The sequence below is a fragment of the Zingiber officinale genome, chromosome 1B (assembly GCF_018446385.1).
Source record: "Zingiber officinale cultivar Zhangliang chromosome 1B, Zo_v1.1, whole genome shotgun sequence".
Lineage (NCBI taxonomy): Eukaryota > Viridiplantae > Streptophyta > Magnoliopsida > Zingiberales > Zingiberaceae > Zingiber > Zingiber officinale.
Window position 1 is genome coordinate 165,732,249 of NC_055986.1, and position 13,486 is coordinate 165,745,734.

Sequence of the window (13,486 nt, forward strand, 5' to 3'; positions counted from 1 at the left end):
TGAAACGCAGAAAGGTAAACAAGAGCATTATAAAAAGTGTAATTAGTAGATTCTATTTGATCCGGAGGTAAGGATAAAGGGGCCCATATATGTAGTGATCAACGACACGTGAGCCGGGAAGTCAATGTCCAAGGGACCCACCAATGGTTCCCGCCGATAGGAGATAAGACTTGGCCTAGCAGCCGAGATAGCAGCCGAACCAGCACGCAGCCGAACCGAACCGTAGGTCAGGTTGCCGACACTCAGAAGGGGAGTTGGTCAGCCGAGCGTTCTGTCCGCCCGACTGAACGCCAAGCCAAACAGTGCGGCTCGTCCGAGTGTGTGGTCGAGCGAGCTTCCCACTCGGCCCGGCACGCCCCTTGACCGGATGCTGGGAGGCTTAAGCGGCCGTCCTGCTCGGCACAGTAACAGACAAACAACGCAAAATAGGACAAAAGGAGCAGTGGGTGACATCGACCTCGAGACAACTACCGTCGACGGGCAACATGGTCGACGGTCGGGTCGTACAAAGAATCGTACGGTGGAAGTTTCCACTGTTTTGTCAGGGATATGCTCGGACAGTTACGTTATGACGTCAGACACACTTTTCTGACACGACCACTTCATGTATGCTTTGAGGAGCGTGCGCACTTTGGGATGTGTACACGCATCCTCCCGGGAGCCCTATATAAGGACCCCCAGACTCCAACGGAGGTATCCATTCTACATCACTGTAGCTACAGTTCTCATCCTCGTCATTCTCTCTTTCCGCCGGAGTTGACTTGAGCGTCGGAGGGCCGTTGCCGAGAATCCCTTCCCGGCTCGATTTTGTACTTGCAGGTTCTCGCCGGAGGCTCGCAACAGTCGAAGGTTTACACGTCATCATCGGGAGCACCACGTATCCAGCGTTCATCAACTCAGCACTCGGACAGAATCACTATTCAAATTGAAAGATGAGATCTTGCATGGAATCAACAGAATATAATAGGAACAAACTGTTACTTACGCAAAAAGTGTCAGAGAACAGCTACGAAATGGTTGGGTGAAGTTCCTCAAGGAGATATAATCACTAAGATCACAATGGGAAAATGAAATGTTAGAGGATAACAAAAATCAAGATTGTCTTAGAATGCATGAAATATTAAGATATTCGTACGATATCAGTATCCAAGATGTATACGGATGATTCTTGTTGTAGGTAAGCTTGTCTAGCTTGTAAATGTAATTATACCAAAAGTATCCAATCTGACATAGAATGAAATCTGAGAAAATTTGTTGGAATCATTATGGACTATGAAAAATGTTAATCCAATAAAATCTACCACTAGTGAAACTGTAACAATAGATGTCTTGATTGATATCCGATTCCTTGTTTCAGCTTCTTCAAGCTTTTCCATCCACCTCTCCATCTGTAATGACAAGAACAAAACAGGTTTGACAAAGACCAAAACATAGATTCCAAACATATATAAGCATTCATACTTTTAAAGCAAAGAGATGTATTTATCTTCCTTCTTTTTCCCTTCTTTTTTCTACTTTAAATTGTTCTCCTCCATATTTTTGATTTACAAATCAGAAGGCACCTATTAGAGCTGATATCAAGATCCTCCAATTGGCCAATCTTGGTATCATCGTGGCTTCTATAAATTAAGCTGTACCTTTTAGGAAGAAGATGTTTGTCCCCAAACATTATGGAGTTGATCCTAAGTATTTAATAGTTCAAGGTATTGAAACATACTGTTGGATGATAGTAAGCATATATCATTCCGATACTCCATAGATATCGATCAAGTCCAGACCGGAAATGCCATTCATGTAAACGAGGGAACTTGGGCTTTGAAGGATCTGGATCATTGTAACCTGGATGTGGTTAATGGACGTTAGTTCCGATCAAATTAAAGAGAGAGGTCCAAGTCATAACTTTAAAAAGAGTACCCACCAAGGAGGAATGTAAATGGGCTCCAAACAACATCAAAAATCCCAGGTACCTCCCAGATCAAAATAACAACAGAAAAGCAAGCTGCAAACTTTATTGCAATCACAACACCAATCTCAGTGTATTTGTTTAGAATTCCAAGTGCACCATAGACCATAAGGGTAAACAGAGTATGCATTGCCACAAAAAAATTAAGGCACCACATCATCTGTTGGACAGTCAAAAATGTAAATAATTAATTAGCCAAACATAGGAAAGAAACTAGAGGGTGAGTGAAAGTAAATGCAAAAGAATAACCAAGTCACCTGAGCAAATCGAGCAAGCCTAAAATCCTTTCATACATAATAGTAAGAAAAATTCCCAAACCCAGTCAACCACACATATGAAGCAATGAAAACTCGAATTGCATTGTAAATTTCCTTTGCATTGAAGTAGTTGTACATTAAAAAAATACCTGTAGAGGAAAGAGAAATGATAATAACAAAGAAAACTAACAGTTGATGGGTCTTATATTTGTTAGAATGTTAAAATGATAAATAGTTTCAATGCTTAAGAATTACACTGAAATAACACGGTTTACAAGGGATTAACCTAAGCACATGTCAAATATTATCTCATTCAAAACACAATAAAGTTTCAGAAGAACAAGGACAACTTGTGTTCTTCCTATGCTTCAATGATTTATTTTCATTGCCTTTCATCACTCTAATAATATACTAACTACTAAGATTGAGAAGATGGATTATTCTCAAACAAGTTATGTTTAATGATTAGCAGAAAAAATCAAACTAACAAATCACATGAATGCCTTCTGGTTTAACCATATATAAAGCTCTGTTCAAGGCAATGCTTCCAGAGAAAAAAACTCCCAATAACACAGCTCTGGGCTGATATAGTTACGCCTATAAATGACGATGCCAGAAGAAATTGAAGCTAGAAAGAGAAACATGAGGAAGTAAACAGAAACTATGAACTAAATTGACAGTTATATGAAAAGAAAAGTGCAATTAACGCTCCTACAATTTTAGTACACTGAAGTTTTCAACCTTGTTTATGAGAACCAACTTCGTTGACTCTCCCCAAAACATGCTCCTCTACGTGTTACATAAACAAATCTAGGGACACAATGTCAGGCTGCTCAGTTTGGTATGCTATATAGAACATAAAGCTTTAAACTAGAATAATCTATTTTGTATGAGAAGCCAATACAGTTAATCTTAGAAAATAATTGTTATATGATCAAGTACGAAATCAAATGGATAACCAACCTGCATCCATCCTTTCCATTCCTCAGTCTGATGCCTATTCAAATACAATATAGATTTTCTTGAGAATGTTGACTTGTCTTGGTGAATTATAAATGAAGTTGATCATGCTCCGAGGTTCTCTAGGAGGACTCGCCGGTGTGTTGGCAAGAGAGTTGACGCGACTAAGCAATGCGTAGGTTAATCAAATTAGACAAGAGAAATGATCCTCCGCTCCCTTGCCTTTTCTTATTACTACCCTTTTATACACTTTTCTCTCAAACCTTTTACCCTCCTCATTAATGAGGTTGTATTTATTACAAGAGAGTAATGAAGCAATTATTGGTTCATTAATTACAAGAGATCTTTCGTCTCCTTCCAAACTTTTAATGAAGCTATGATTGATGAGGACATAGTAAATGCACATGACTATTAATTTGCTTCTTCTGCCTGTTCTCCTTTCTCACATATCTATGAGCCCATAATGAACACTAAATATAAGCGGTGTTGGGCATTTAATGTAGGCCACAATAACGTATCAAGTTAATGCAACAATTCTACCGATCGGTGACTCGGTAATTTACCTCCCGAGCAGCAAGATGTCCGAGTTATGACACGATTTCTCAAAATCTAGAAATGATACCTAAGCGTCGGGCGATGACTCTACTCTAAACCCGCTCGGTAAGGCTTAGAAACGATTAGGACTTTCCTGGTAAATGAATTACCCACTCTCGATCAGCTTGATCATTACACGAATGGTGTATCTCCCCTCCTAGATCTTAACTTTGACTGCCACCTCACTTGCTATATTGACTTCTTAACACCACGTGGCACCTCCTGTGAACCGCCACGTTATAAGCCTCCCCCTTTAGTTCAGTCAAAGGAAGTGTATAGTTGACTGACTAGAGATGTAACTTAGTTAAAAGCTAATTATCGTTGTCACGTGGAGAGAGAGAGAGGGAAGCCTTCTGCATTTATTTATTGCAAAAGAATCCGTGAGATTTGTTCATTTAAAGTCGTGGCATCCATTAATGAGGCGTGTCATGATTGGTGACGTGTCATCCTCAGCGAATCAATAACCTTATGAGTCGTCATTTACCGAAATAAGGTCGCATCATGGTCACATCAAGTGATGTGACTATTAGTTGTTCCAAAGTGCTAACACAGATGAGTATACTCTGCACACTAGACGGCAATTAAATCCCGCCCCTTAGCAACTTTTGATATGACGACCACGTCGAGGAATCAATGCTATATTAGGATCTCTAAACATTTTGTCTTCTTTGCCGCCTCTAAGCTTTTGACGTCTCTCTTCATCGTCTATACTCCCTTATTCTCATGTAAGTCCTCAATTTCATTTGGCTCCCTTTGTTTGTTAAGTCTCTTTCTCAAAAACTTCCAATTGGCTTTCATCCCATGGTATGAGACAATGCATTCCTCTACTATGACATTCCTCCTGATTATGTGATTCAGGTGACTAGAGGGGACCACGTACCCTCGATGCCTCCTCCCGGTTTCACTACATTCTTTTACAACCAAGTAGAGAGCGGTCTTCGCTTCGCTGTTCCCGAGTTTGTCAGAGACGTGTGTACGTATTTTGGAATTTCCCTTCATCAGCTAGCACTGAATGCTATTAGAATTCTGTGTAGGGTGGCTGTGATTTTCAGATTATATGACATCCCACTCACCCCTACTTTCTTCCACTCCTTCTTTCATCCAAAGCGAGTTGAGTTAGAAGCCTTTCATTTTATGTCCAGAGCTGGATGTAAGTTTTTAGAAGGCAACCCCTAGTCTCACAAAGGCCGGAAGAACAAAATTTTCTATTTGAAACCGCCGACCCTTTTCAACTTTTTGACTGGCTAGAGAGGAGAGCTCCCAAAACCACCGCCACTCGGGAAGTATAAGAAGAATCCCGAGTATCAATGGGTGTTAGAGACACTAGTCGGCATGTGCTTCAACTAAACCGCCATAATCCAAAATGAAGGTCTTCTCTATCGGCCTCGTTTAAGTCCTAACGCCGCCGATCTTAAGAAGTCGCTGAGTAAGCATTTCCTAGTCTTTATCTTCGGTGAGAACTAACGTACTTTTCTTGTCGACCTACAAAGGATACAGCTTCAATGAGCAAGCTCCTAAAGGCCAACCGAGCGGATTTTCGAGCTCTGATTACTCCAAGAGTTTCATCGGATGCCGATGGTGCTGCTTCAGGCGAGGTCGACCTACCTTCCCCTCGAGAGCCCTTGGGCACGAGCGTTGAGATTGCCTCATCAAGCCGAGATGCCACCACCTTTGAGGTGGATTCTAAAGCACTGCCACCCGTGGCCGAGCGAGTAGAAGATATTGTTCACTCTGTCCCTTAACCAACTATGGATCCAGATCAGTAGAGTGGCCCTTTCCCCGATCGACGAGGAGATCGAAGCACCAGCTTCCCCTCTGAGAATTAGGAGGGGCAAGCGCCCCAAGCCTCCCAGCCGAACGACGGCTTCGCTTGAGAGACCTTCCCCCCGATCGAGAACAAGTATTACAATTAGGGAGCCTTCTGGAGAACCCTTAATTAGTTCTCCAGTCACCAGTTATGTGCCCTCTGTATCTGAGACACCGCCTATCGTTCCAGTGGGCCTAACCGAAAGTGACTTCGTACCCGAGCTAGAAGGTTCCTCGAGCCTTATCTTTCCTCGGATTCCTCCTAGTCCCTACCAATCGAAAGATATAGCGCGCCAGGCCAGTATGATACAAATGTTGAAGACTAGTGATTATGCTAAGTCATTAGAAAAAATAGACCTGCTAAAAGTTAGCCACCACACAAATGGTACTCTGCTTAAGGTACACATTTTACATTTGTTGTCTTAGCTTCCTTACATAGTCAATTAAGGTAGCTGAAAATTCTTTGTGTAGCTATGGTCAGAACACATGCACATCCATAGCTACATTCCCGAACTGGTTAAGCAGATGGTCAACTGCTGCAACAAATCACTGATCTAGAAGTGCGTATAGCAGAGCCTACCCGAGTGGCCGATGAGGCTAAAGCAGAAGCTGCTCGAGCAAAAGAAGAATGTCTCATCCAGAGAAACTCAACTGCTAGGCTCCACAAGGAACTAGAACTTTCCAGCGCACAAGTGTTTTTCCTCCAAGCTAATTTAAATGAAGCAATTCAGAGGGAAAAATCATCACAATCCAAAGTTATCTCGCTGGAAGCCGGCCTGGACAAGCTTACTTCCTGACTCACTGAACAAGAGGTTTGGCTCGCTGCACTGGATAAACAAGTGCTGATCTGCAAGACCACACAGGCTGATGGAGAAACTACCACCCTTCACAAGCAGATGGCTAACGCTATTCAGAGCGAGGCGAAGGTGGTGACACTGCTGGAGGACGCTCAATAAGAGATGGCTTCTTATAAAGCCCAAGAAGAAGAGCGCAGAGCGGATTTCAAAGCGGACTTCCCAAAATCCGAGGAATATTCGCTCAGATTTTGAAAAGATTGAAGCAAGGGCTCGAAGGAGCTTCCCAACAATTTCTTAGAGTGGGATTGATTCCCCCAGACACCAACCTAGATTTTCTCGACTTAGAAAAAGTGTGGGAGGATTTACCTAAATCTGAAAAGACTTTGTAAGCAATTTGTAGCTTGGTCGATCTTTGTATAGCTTTTGAGCTCCTAAAGTCTTTCGACCTTATATAAGTCCTTGTCTTGCTTAAATGAAACTTAGCATCAGAAATCTTTCGAGCACATATAAATTCTTGCCTTGCTTAAATCTGTTTTAATTATACAACGGTATGTCTCTAAGCTTCTATATGTCTATTGTATGTCTCATCGGGGAGAGAATAATGTGTCGAATAGATTATGGCTACCTCCCGAGAACATAACACTTAGAAAATATTGCTCTTTGTATAACTTTAGCTTCCGCTCGGGAAGGTTGAAACCTCATTTAGAAGATATCTTTAGTTAGATTTTCCTCGGGAAGGTTGAACCCTCATTTAGAAGATGTCTTTGGTTAGCTTCCGCTCGGAAAGGTTGAACCCTCGTTTAAAGAATATTTTAAGACATTGCAGCAGAAAGGCTGGGCAATAATAAAGTTTTATTTCCCAAAAAATGAAGCATATATTTATCTTTAAACAACATAAAGGAGATAAGCTTCAGTGACTTCTGTAAAGCTGCAAATGGTTAGCACTCCACGGTCAAGGTAGCTTTTTCCCGTTGAGCTCTTCTAGATAATAACTCCCCGAGCTTAACTTGACAATCACCCAGTAAGGACTCCCCCATTTTAGATCAAGTTTGTTGACATCCCCGATCAGTTTGATTCTTCGCCATACTAAGTCCCCAACTTGAAATGATCGAGGGATTACCTTCTTGTTATACGCCTATATGTAGTAAGCTGAGCGACTGCTTTTTCCCTAATTTCAGTAGCCAAGTCTAGATCAATGAAGCGTGGCTTAGCGTTATATTCTTCATCATAGTTTTGCCTACGAATTGACTCTTCTCCTACCTCGATCGGCGCCACTGCTTCCGCTCCATAAACTAAATGAAAAGGAGTTTCACCAGTGCTTTCTCTTGAAGTTGTTCGATAAGCCCACATGATGCCCGGTAGTTCTTCAACCCAACTGCCTTTCACGTGGTCTAGCTTTATCTTGAGGCCACGAATAATTTCCCTATTGGCAACCTCTGCTTGCCCATTGCTCGGAGGATAAGGTACAAAAGTGAAAGTTTAATGAATACCAAGTCCTTCACACCATTCCCGAAGCTTGCGCCCTTGAAATTGCTGATCGTTATCAGATACTATTTTGTGAGGTACTCCATATCGACAAACAATATTTTGCCAAAACACTTTCATGACTACTTTTGTGATCTGAGCAAGAGTTTCAGCTTCTACCCATTTGGAAAAATAATCGATGATGACCAATAGGAATTTCTTTTGCTTTTTGACTGATCGAGAAGGGGTCTACCATATTTATTCTCCATTTAGTCAAACGAATATGACACAATAGAAATTTTAAGCTGCTCGGTTGGGCGATATGACATGCAATGCTCACAAGAGGCTACAAATTTAACTATATCCACCTGTAATGTAGGCCAATAATATCCTGCCAATAACACCTTTCGCTTCCTCCTATATGATTTCCACATATGCCTTAATGAATTTTCCTCATGACATAATCAGTGTCATCAGGTCCAAGGTATTTAAGTAAAGGACGAACAAAGACACAGCAATATAATTGCTCCCCGATCAAGGTAAACCGAGCAGCTCTTGTTTTAAGTGTAAGAGCTTTAGCCAAGTCGGCAGGTAATGTTCTATTCTGGAGGAAGGAGATCATAGAATTTCACCAATCTTCTTCCCACTCGGTAGTATGGCTTATCTGAGCTATGTATAGAGTTTGAGAGCTCGGGCTATCCAACGTCTACGAGGCTAAAGCACTTGTCATCTTTGCTAGTTCATCTGCTCTCATATTCTTCGCTTGGGATATCTTTTGAAGACTTCCAAGAATTAAGTTAATCTTTAACTGACTTCCAAGAATTAAGTTAATCTTTAACTGTTCAAATGCCTCCACATATCTTTTCAGTCGCTCGTTCCAGACTTCAAAAGTACCTTCCAACTGTTGTGCCACAAGTTGTTAGTCACAATAAATAACTATCCGAACGGCTCCTACTCTTCCTGTTGCGTGGAGACCAAATAACAGAGCTTCATATTCAGTCTCATTATTAGATGCTCGAAAGTTGAGTCGAACGACTAACTGTATGACATTTCCCCGAGGTGAAATTAACAAGACTCCTACTCCGCTAGCCAGCCGATTGGAAGAACCATCCACATCTGCCTTCCAGGTCTCATCATAATTTGGATTGGATACCTCTGCCATAAAGTCTGCTAGAGTCTGAGCTTTAATTGTCATGCAGGGTTGATATTGAATGTCATATTCTCCTAGTTCAGTTGTCCGTTTTACAAGTCGCCCAAAAACTCCAAGGTTAATAAGAACCCGGCCGAGCTGACTATTTGTGGGAATAATAATAAAATGAGCCAAAAATTATGGTCTTAACCGTCGAGCGATTAAGACCAATCCTAACATCAATTTCTCCAATATGGAATATCTTATTTTTGATATTTTTTTAATAAATGACAGAAAATATATGGGATATTGAATAGTACCTTCCTCCCGTGACAGAACTGAGTCGACTGCCTGCTAAGTCGCAGATAAATATAGAAACATCACCCACTACTAGTTTGGATAGCACAGGTAATCCAGCAAGATATTCCTTGAGTTCGTTGAGGGCTTGATCACATTTGACATCCCACTCAAATTTTAAAGCCTTACAAAGGATTTTGAAGAAGGGCAGACTTCGATCAGCCATTCGGGAAATTAACCTTGATAGAGCGGCTATTCGGCCCAATAACCTTTGAGTCCCCTGAAGGTTCCGGGGAGGAGTCATATGTTGCAAAGCCTCTACTTTGTCTGGGTTGGTCTTGGTCCCCCCTCGGTCACCATATATCCCAGAAAACGCCGCTCTTCACTCCGAAGACACACTTCTTTGGATTTAGTTTAAGTCCATACCGTCTCAGAGTGTTACATGTCTCTTGAATATCAGTGCTCAAGTCTTGTCCATGAACTATCTTAATAAGTATGTCGTCCACATAGACTTCAAGATTTCGCCTAATCTGGTGTTTAAATGTCAATCCATCATCTTCTGATAAGTGGCTCCCGCATTTTTGAGACCGAACGACATAACAACAAAACAAAATGTTCCGTTAGTAGTGACAAAACTTATTTTTTCTTGATCATTTAGATCCAACAGGACTTGATGATATACCTGAAAGGCATCTAACATATAAATATACTCACACCCAAAGGTTGAATCTACCATCTGGTCTATGCGAGGGAGAGGATAATAGTCTTTCGGACACGCTCTATTAAGGTTTCGAAAATTAATACAGACTCGTCACTTACCGCTCAGCTTTGGAACTAATACTACATTTGCGAGCCAGGTCAGGAATTGCACCTCTTACATATCCTGCCTCTAGGAGTTGATCAACCTCTGCTTGGATAATTTGATTCCGTTCTGCACTGAAATGTCTCGTCTGTTTGACTAGTCAGGAATCCGGCAATATATTTAACTTGTGCACTATCAAATTGGGAGGAACACCTTGACCTCTTTTGGTGACTAGGCGAAGACATCATAATTTTTCTTCAAATAGTCTATTAGCTGTTGCTTCAACCCTGGCTCCAGATCAGCGGATATTCCTGTAACCTCGTCCTCTCGCTCGGGATGTACGTAGATCTCTTCTTGTTCTTTTCCTTCCGAGCATTGTGGCTTTTCTTCTTTATCTGGTCGAGGTAATGGAAACTCCTGAACTATTTAAAAAGTCTCGCTCGGGATGTACGCAGATCTCTTCTTGTTCTTTTCCTTCCGAGCGCTGTGGCTTTTCTTCTTTATCTGGTCGAGGTAATGGAAACTCCTGAATTATTTAAAAAGTCTCCATGGTTCTTCGAGCTTTCCGTGACTCAAGCCGAATAACATCTATGTAGCATTTCCGAGATGCTAGTTGATCGCCTCTTACTTCACCTACCCGGTTGTCAATCGGAAACTTGATGTTCTGGTGATAGGTGGAAACGATTGCTTGAAAAGCATTCAATGTCAGCCTCCCTAAGATGACATTATATGAGAAGGTTGTGTCTACTAACATAAACGATGTTCTTTTGGTCCGATCAGTAGTGTAGTCAATGGTAGCAACTCTTCATCATTGATTTGCATTAAGAAGGTGTCACATGGCATCAAGAAGTCAATGTAGCAAATGAGGTAGTAGTCAAAGTCAAGGTCGAGGAGGGAAGTACACCGCTCGAGTAATGATCAAGCTGATCGAGGGTGGACAATTCATTCACCCTGAAAGCTCTTATCGTTTCTAAGTCTTACCAAGCGGGTTTAGAGTAGAGTCATTGCTTAGCGCTCAATAACCTTTCTAGGTTTTGAGAAATCATGTCATAACTCGAGCATCCTGTTGTTCGGGAGGCAAATTACCAAGTCACCGATCGGTAGAATTACTGCATTAACTCAATACGTTATTGTGGCTTACATTAAATACCCAACGTCGCTTATATTCAGTGTTCATGGGCTCATAGATACGTGAGAAAGGGAACAGACAGAAGCAAATTAATAGTCATGTGCATTTACTATGTCCTTATCAATCATAGCCTCTTTAAAAGTTTGTAAGGAGACAAAAGATCTCTTGTAATTAATGAATCAATAATTGGTTCATTACTCTCATGTAATAAGTACAACCTCATTAATGAGGAAGATGAAAGGTTTGAAGGAAAAGTGTATAAAAAGATAGTAATAAGAAAAGGCAAAGGGATGGAGGATTATTTCTCTTCTCTAATTTGATTAACCTACGCATTGCTCAGTTGCGTCAACTCTCTTGCCAACACAATGGCGAGCCCTTCTGGAGAACCTCGAAGCAAGATCAGAAGTCATTGCTGCTGCAAGAATAAGAAGTACAGAAAAAGAAAGAGATCACGGCTGTAATTCTGCAGACAGACAAAACATAGAAGTCAGACTTCTGTAACTAAGTAGAATGACTTTAGTACTATTCCAACAATAGAGATTTTTATCCCCCATCATAATCTAAAGTGAATTATTGTATTCTCAATAAAAAACATGGTTGAAGGAATACAAGTCAAAAAGTGCTGGGTTAAATGTAATAAAAAGAATAATTCCAGATATTTCACAAACTTTATTATATAATCAAGTTGGGAGATTGTGTAAATTATATGTACAACTTTAGTAGTTCAATCTATTAGTATTTTATGCACCTGGCATTCTTTTCCCATCACTTTGTTATATAACCAAGTTGGGAGATTACATATTTCACCATCAAACTAAAAGTAGTAATATTTGAGTTATCAAACATTGAAATTGATAGTAACTGTTATCAATGACATGATCTGTAAAATGAGGCCTTATCAACTAGCAGGAGGCACTAGTTTGTCGATTCACTTCAAATAGCTAAAATGTTGTATGAATTTTTTGTAAGTTATTACTAAACAAATAAAAATCACTTTGACGACAAGGGATGAGTTTTTGTGGCAATTTCATCCAATAGTCGATGGGTTGCTCTTATAGCATGCCCTTAGCCAGTTTTAGTTAAACTTAACCTATCCGTCACATAATGAAGTCCACCATTTCAAGATACAATGAGCTAAACTTTAAACTATAATGAACGAGAATCTAAAACAGTAATTAAAACTAGATAAAAGGCCTCTTGTTAAACGAAATAAAAAAGCTCACGGTTTAGTAGATGCCGAACTCTCTGTACTCCAACCATTCTGAATACATCCATGCCACAAAAAGTGGGATAAATCCAAGCAAAAATGACACCTGCTGTGTTACATTAAATAAATCAATTGAACCACTAAAACAGATGCGAAGTTACTTCCCAAACCTAAAACCAATAATCAGTGAGAATATGGTCCTTAATGAAAATAAAGAAAAAAAAAAAGTCAGATTTCACTAGTTTCAACCGATCCCAGAGGATCGCTAAGTTATCAGTCCATTTCAACAGTATAAATATGGTCGTAATCTTTAATACTGAACCACAAGAAAACAAATTAGCTTTACTATCTTTCCTAGACAAAACAAACAATAAATTTATTCGTCACTTGCATTTTGTTTACCCCCATGGATACAACTAGGGAACTCACTATCACTAGGTCCTGCTCCTTTCGCTTCTAAACCCTAGAAGTCCCACCGATTCAGCAATGTCACGACAGATAGACATAGACTACCACAAATATCGCGACTCCATCAACTACAATATATTGTAGATCCGAATCAGAACCGTAACTAAAATCGTCCTAAATCCCCCCAAAATGGAGGGCGAGTAACATTCTCAGTGAGACGGCAACTACTAGATCTGATTCAGGTCCCTTACCTGTCCCGGTGTCACGGCCTCACGGGGCACGGGGCTTGAGATCGCCATGGACGATCGCACAGACGAATCGAAAGTATCCTCATTTTGAAAATATTATAATAATAATAGTAGTAGAATAAGATATTTTTTGAATAAAAAAATAAGAGAAGGGTTGTTTTAATATATTTTTTAAATAAGGCGCATCCTTTTAAATTTTTCCGTATTTTATTTTCGAAAAAGAGAATTTACAGTATAATGATAATTTAAAATATAATATTTTTAGAAACTGATAAATAATAAATCCTCATTAATTTAATATGGTTGCTGTGTCGGCAAAAAAAAAAAAAATCTGATCCGGTAGATATCCGAATCAATTTGATTCCGTTCTCTCCAAAAGTTTAGATTATTTTTATGGCAATTTAGTTAACAGATCAAAATTATAT

General features: G+C 40.2%; 1 protein-coding gene across 2 annotated transcripts; it reads right to left on the reverse strand.

Moving 5' to 3' along the window:
- Positions 1 to 67: 67 nt before the first annotated feature.
- On the reverse strand, positions 68 to 13,147 carry LOC121989024 (protein REDUCED WALL ACETYLATION 2-like). Of its 2 annotated transcripts, XM_042542820.1 has the most exons (10): positions 13,065 to 13,131; positions 12,422 to 12,511; positions 3,184 to 11,661; positions 2,221 to 2,369; positions 1,919 to 2,123; positions 1,718 to 1,839; positions 1,302 to 1,388; positions 1,136 to 1,224; positions 986 to 1,048; positions 68 to 916 (listed from the first exon to the last, which is right to left on the reverse strand). In XM_042542820.1, exons 5-10 carry the CDS (start codon positions 2,121 to 2,123, stop codon positions 892 to 894), a joined length of 591 nt encoding a protein of 196 aa, XP_042398754.1. In that variant the 5' UTR covers positions 2,221 to 2,369; positions 3,184 to 11,661; positions 12,422 to 12,511; positions 13,065 to 13,131; the 3' UTR covers positions 68 to 891. The 2 variants fall into 2 exon arrangements, with proteins under 2 accessions (XP_042398754.1, XP_042398744.1); XM_042542810.1 differs by lacking the exon at positions 2,221 to 2,369 and having other exon boundaries at positions 13,065 to 13,147.
- Positions 13,148 to 13,486: the final 339 nt, after the last annotated feature.

What these genes read in the sequence shown, in the direction of transcription:
- LOC121989024 (XM_042542810.1), bottom strand. An exon ending in CCCATTTACATTCCTCCTTG is followed by an intron (nt 1,840 to 1,918) that starts GTGGGTACTCTT and finishes AACCACATCCAG; the next exon opens with GTTACAATGATCCAGATCCT. An exon ending in ACATCTTGGATACTGATATC is followed by an intron (nt 1,049 to 1,135) that starts GTACGAATATCT and finishes TTGTGATCTTAG; the next exon opens with TGATTATATCTCCTTGAGGA.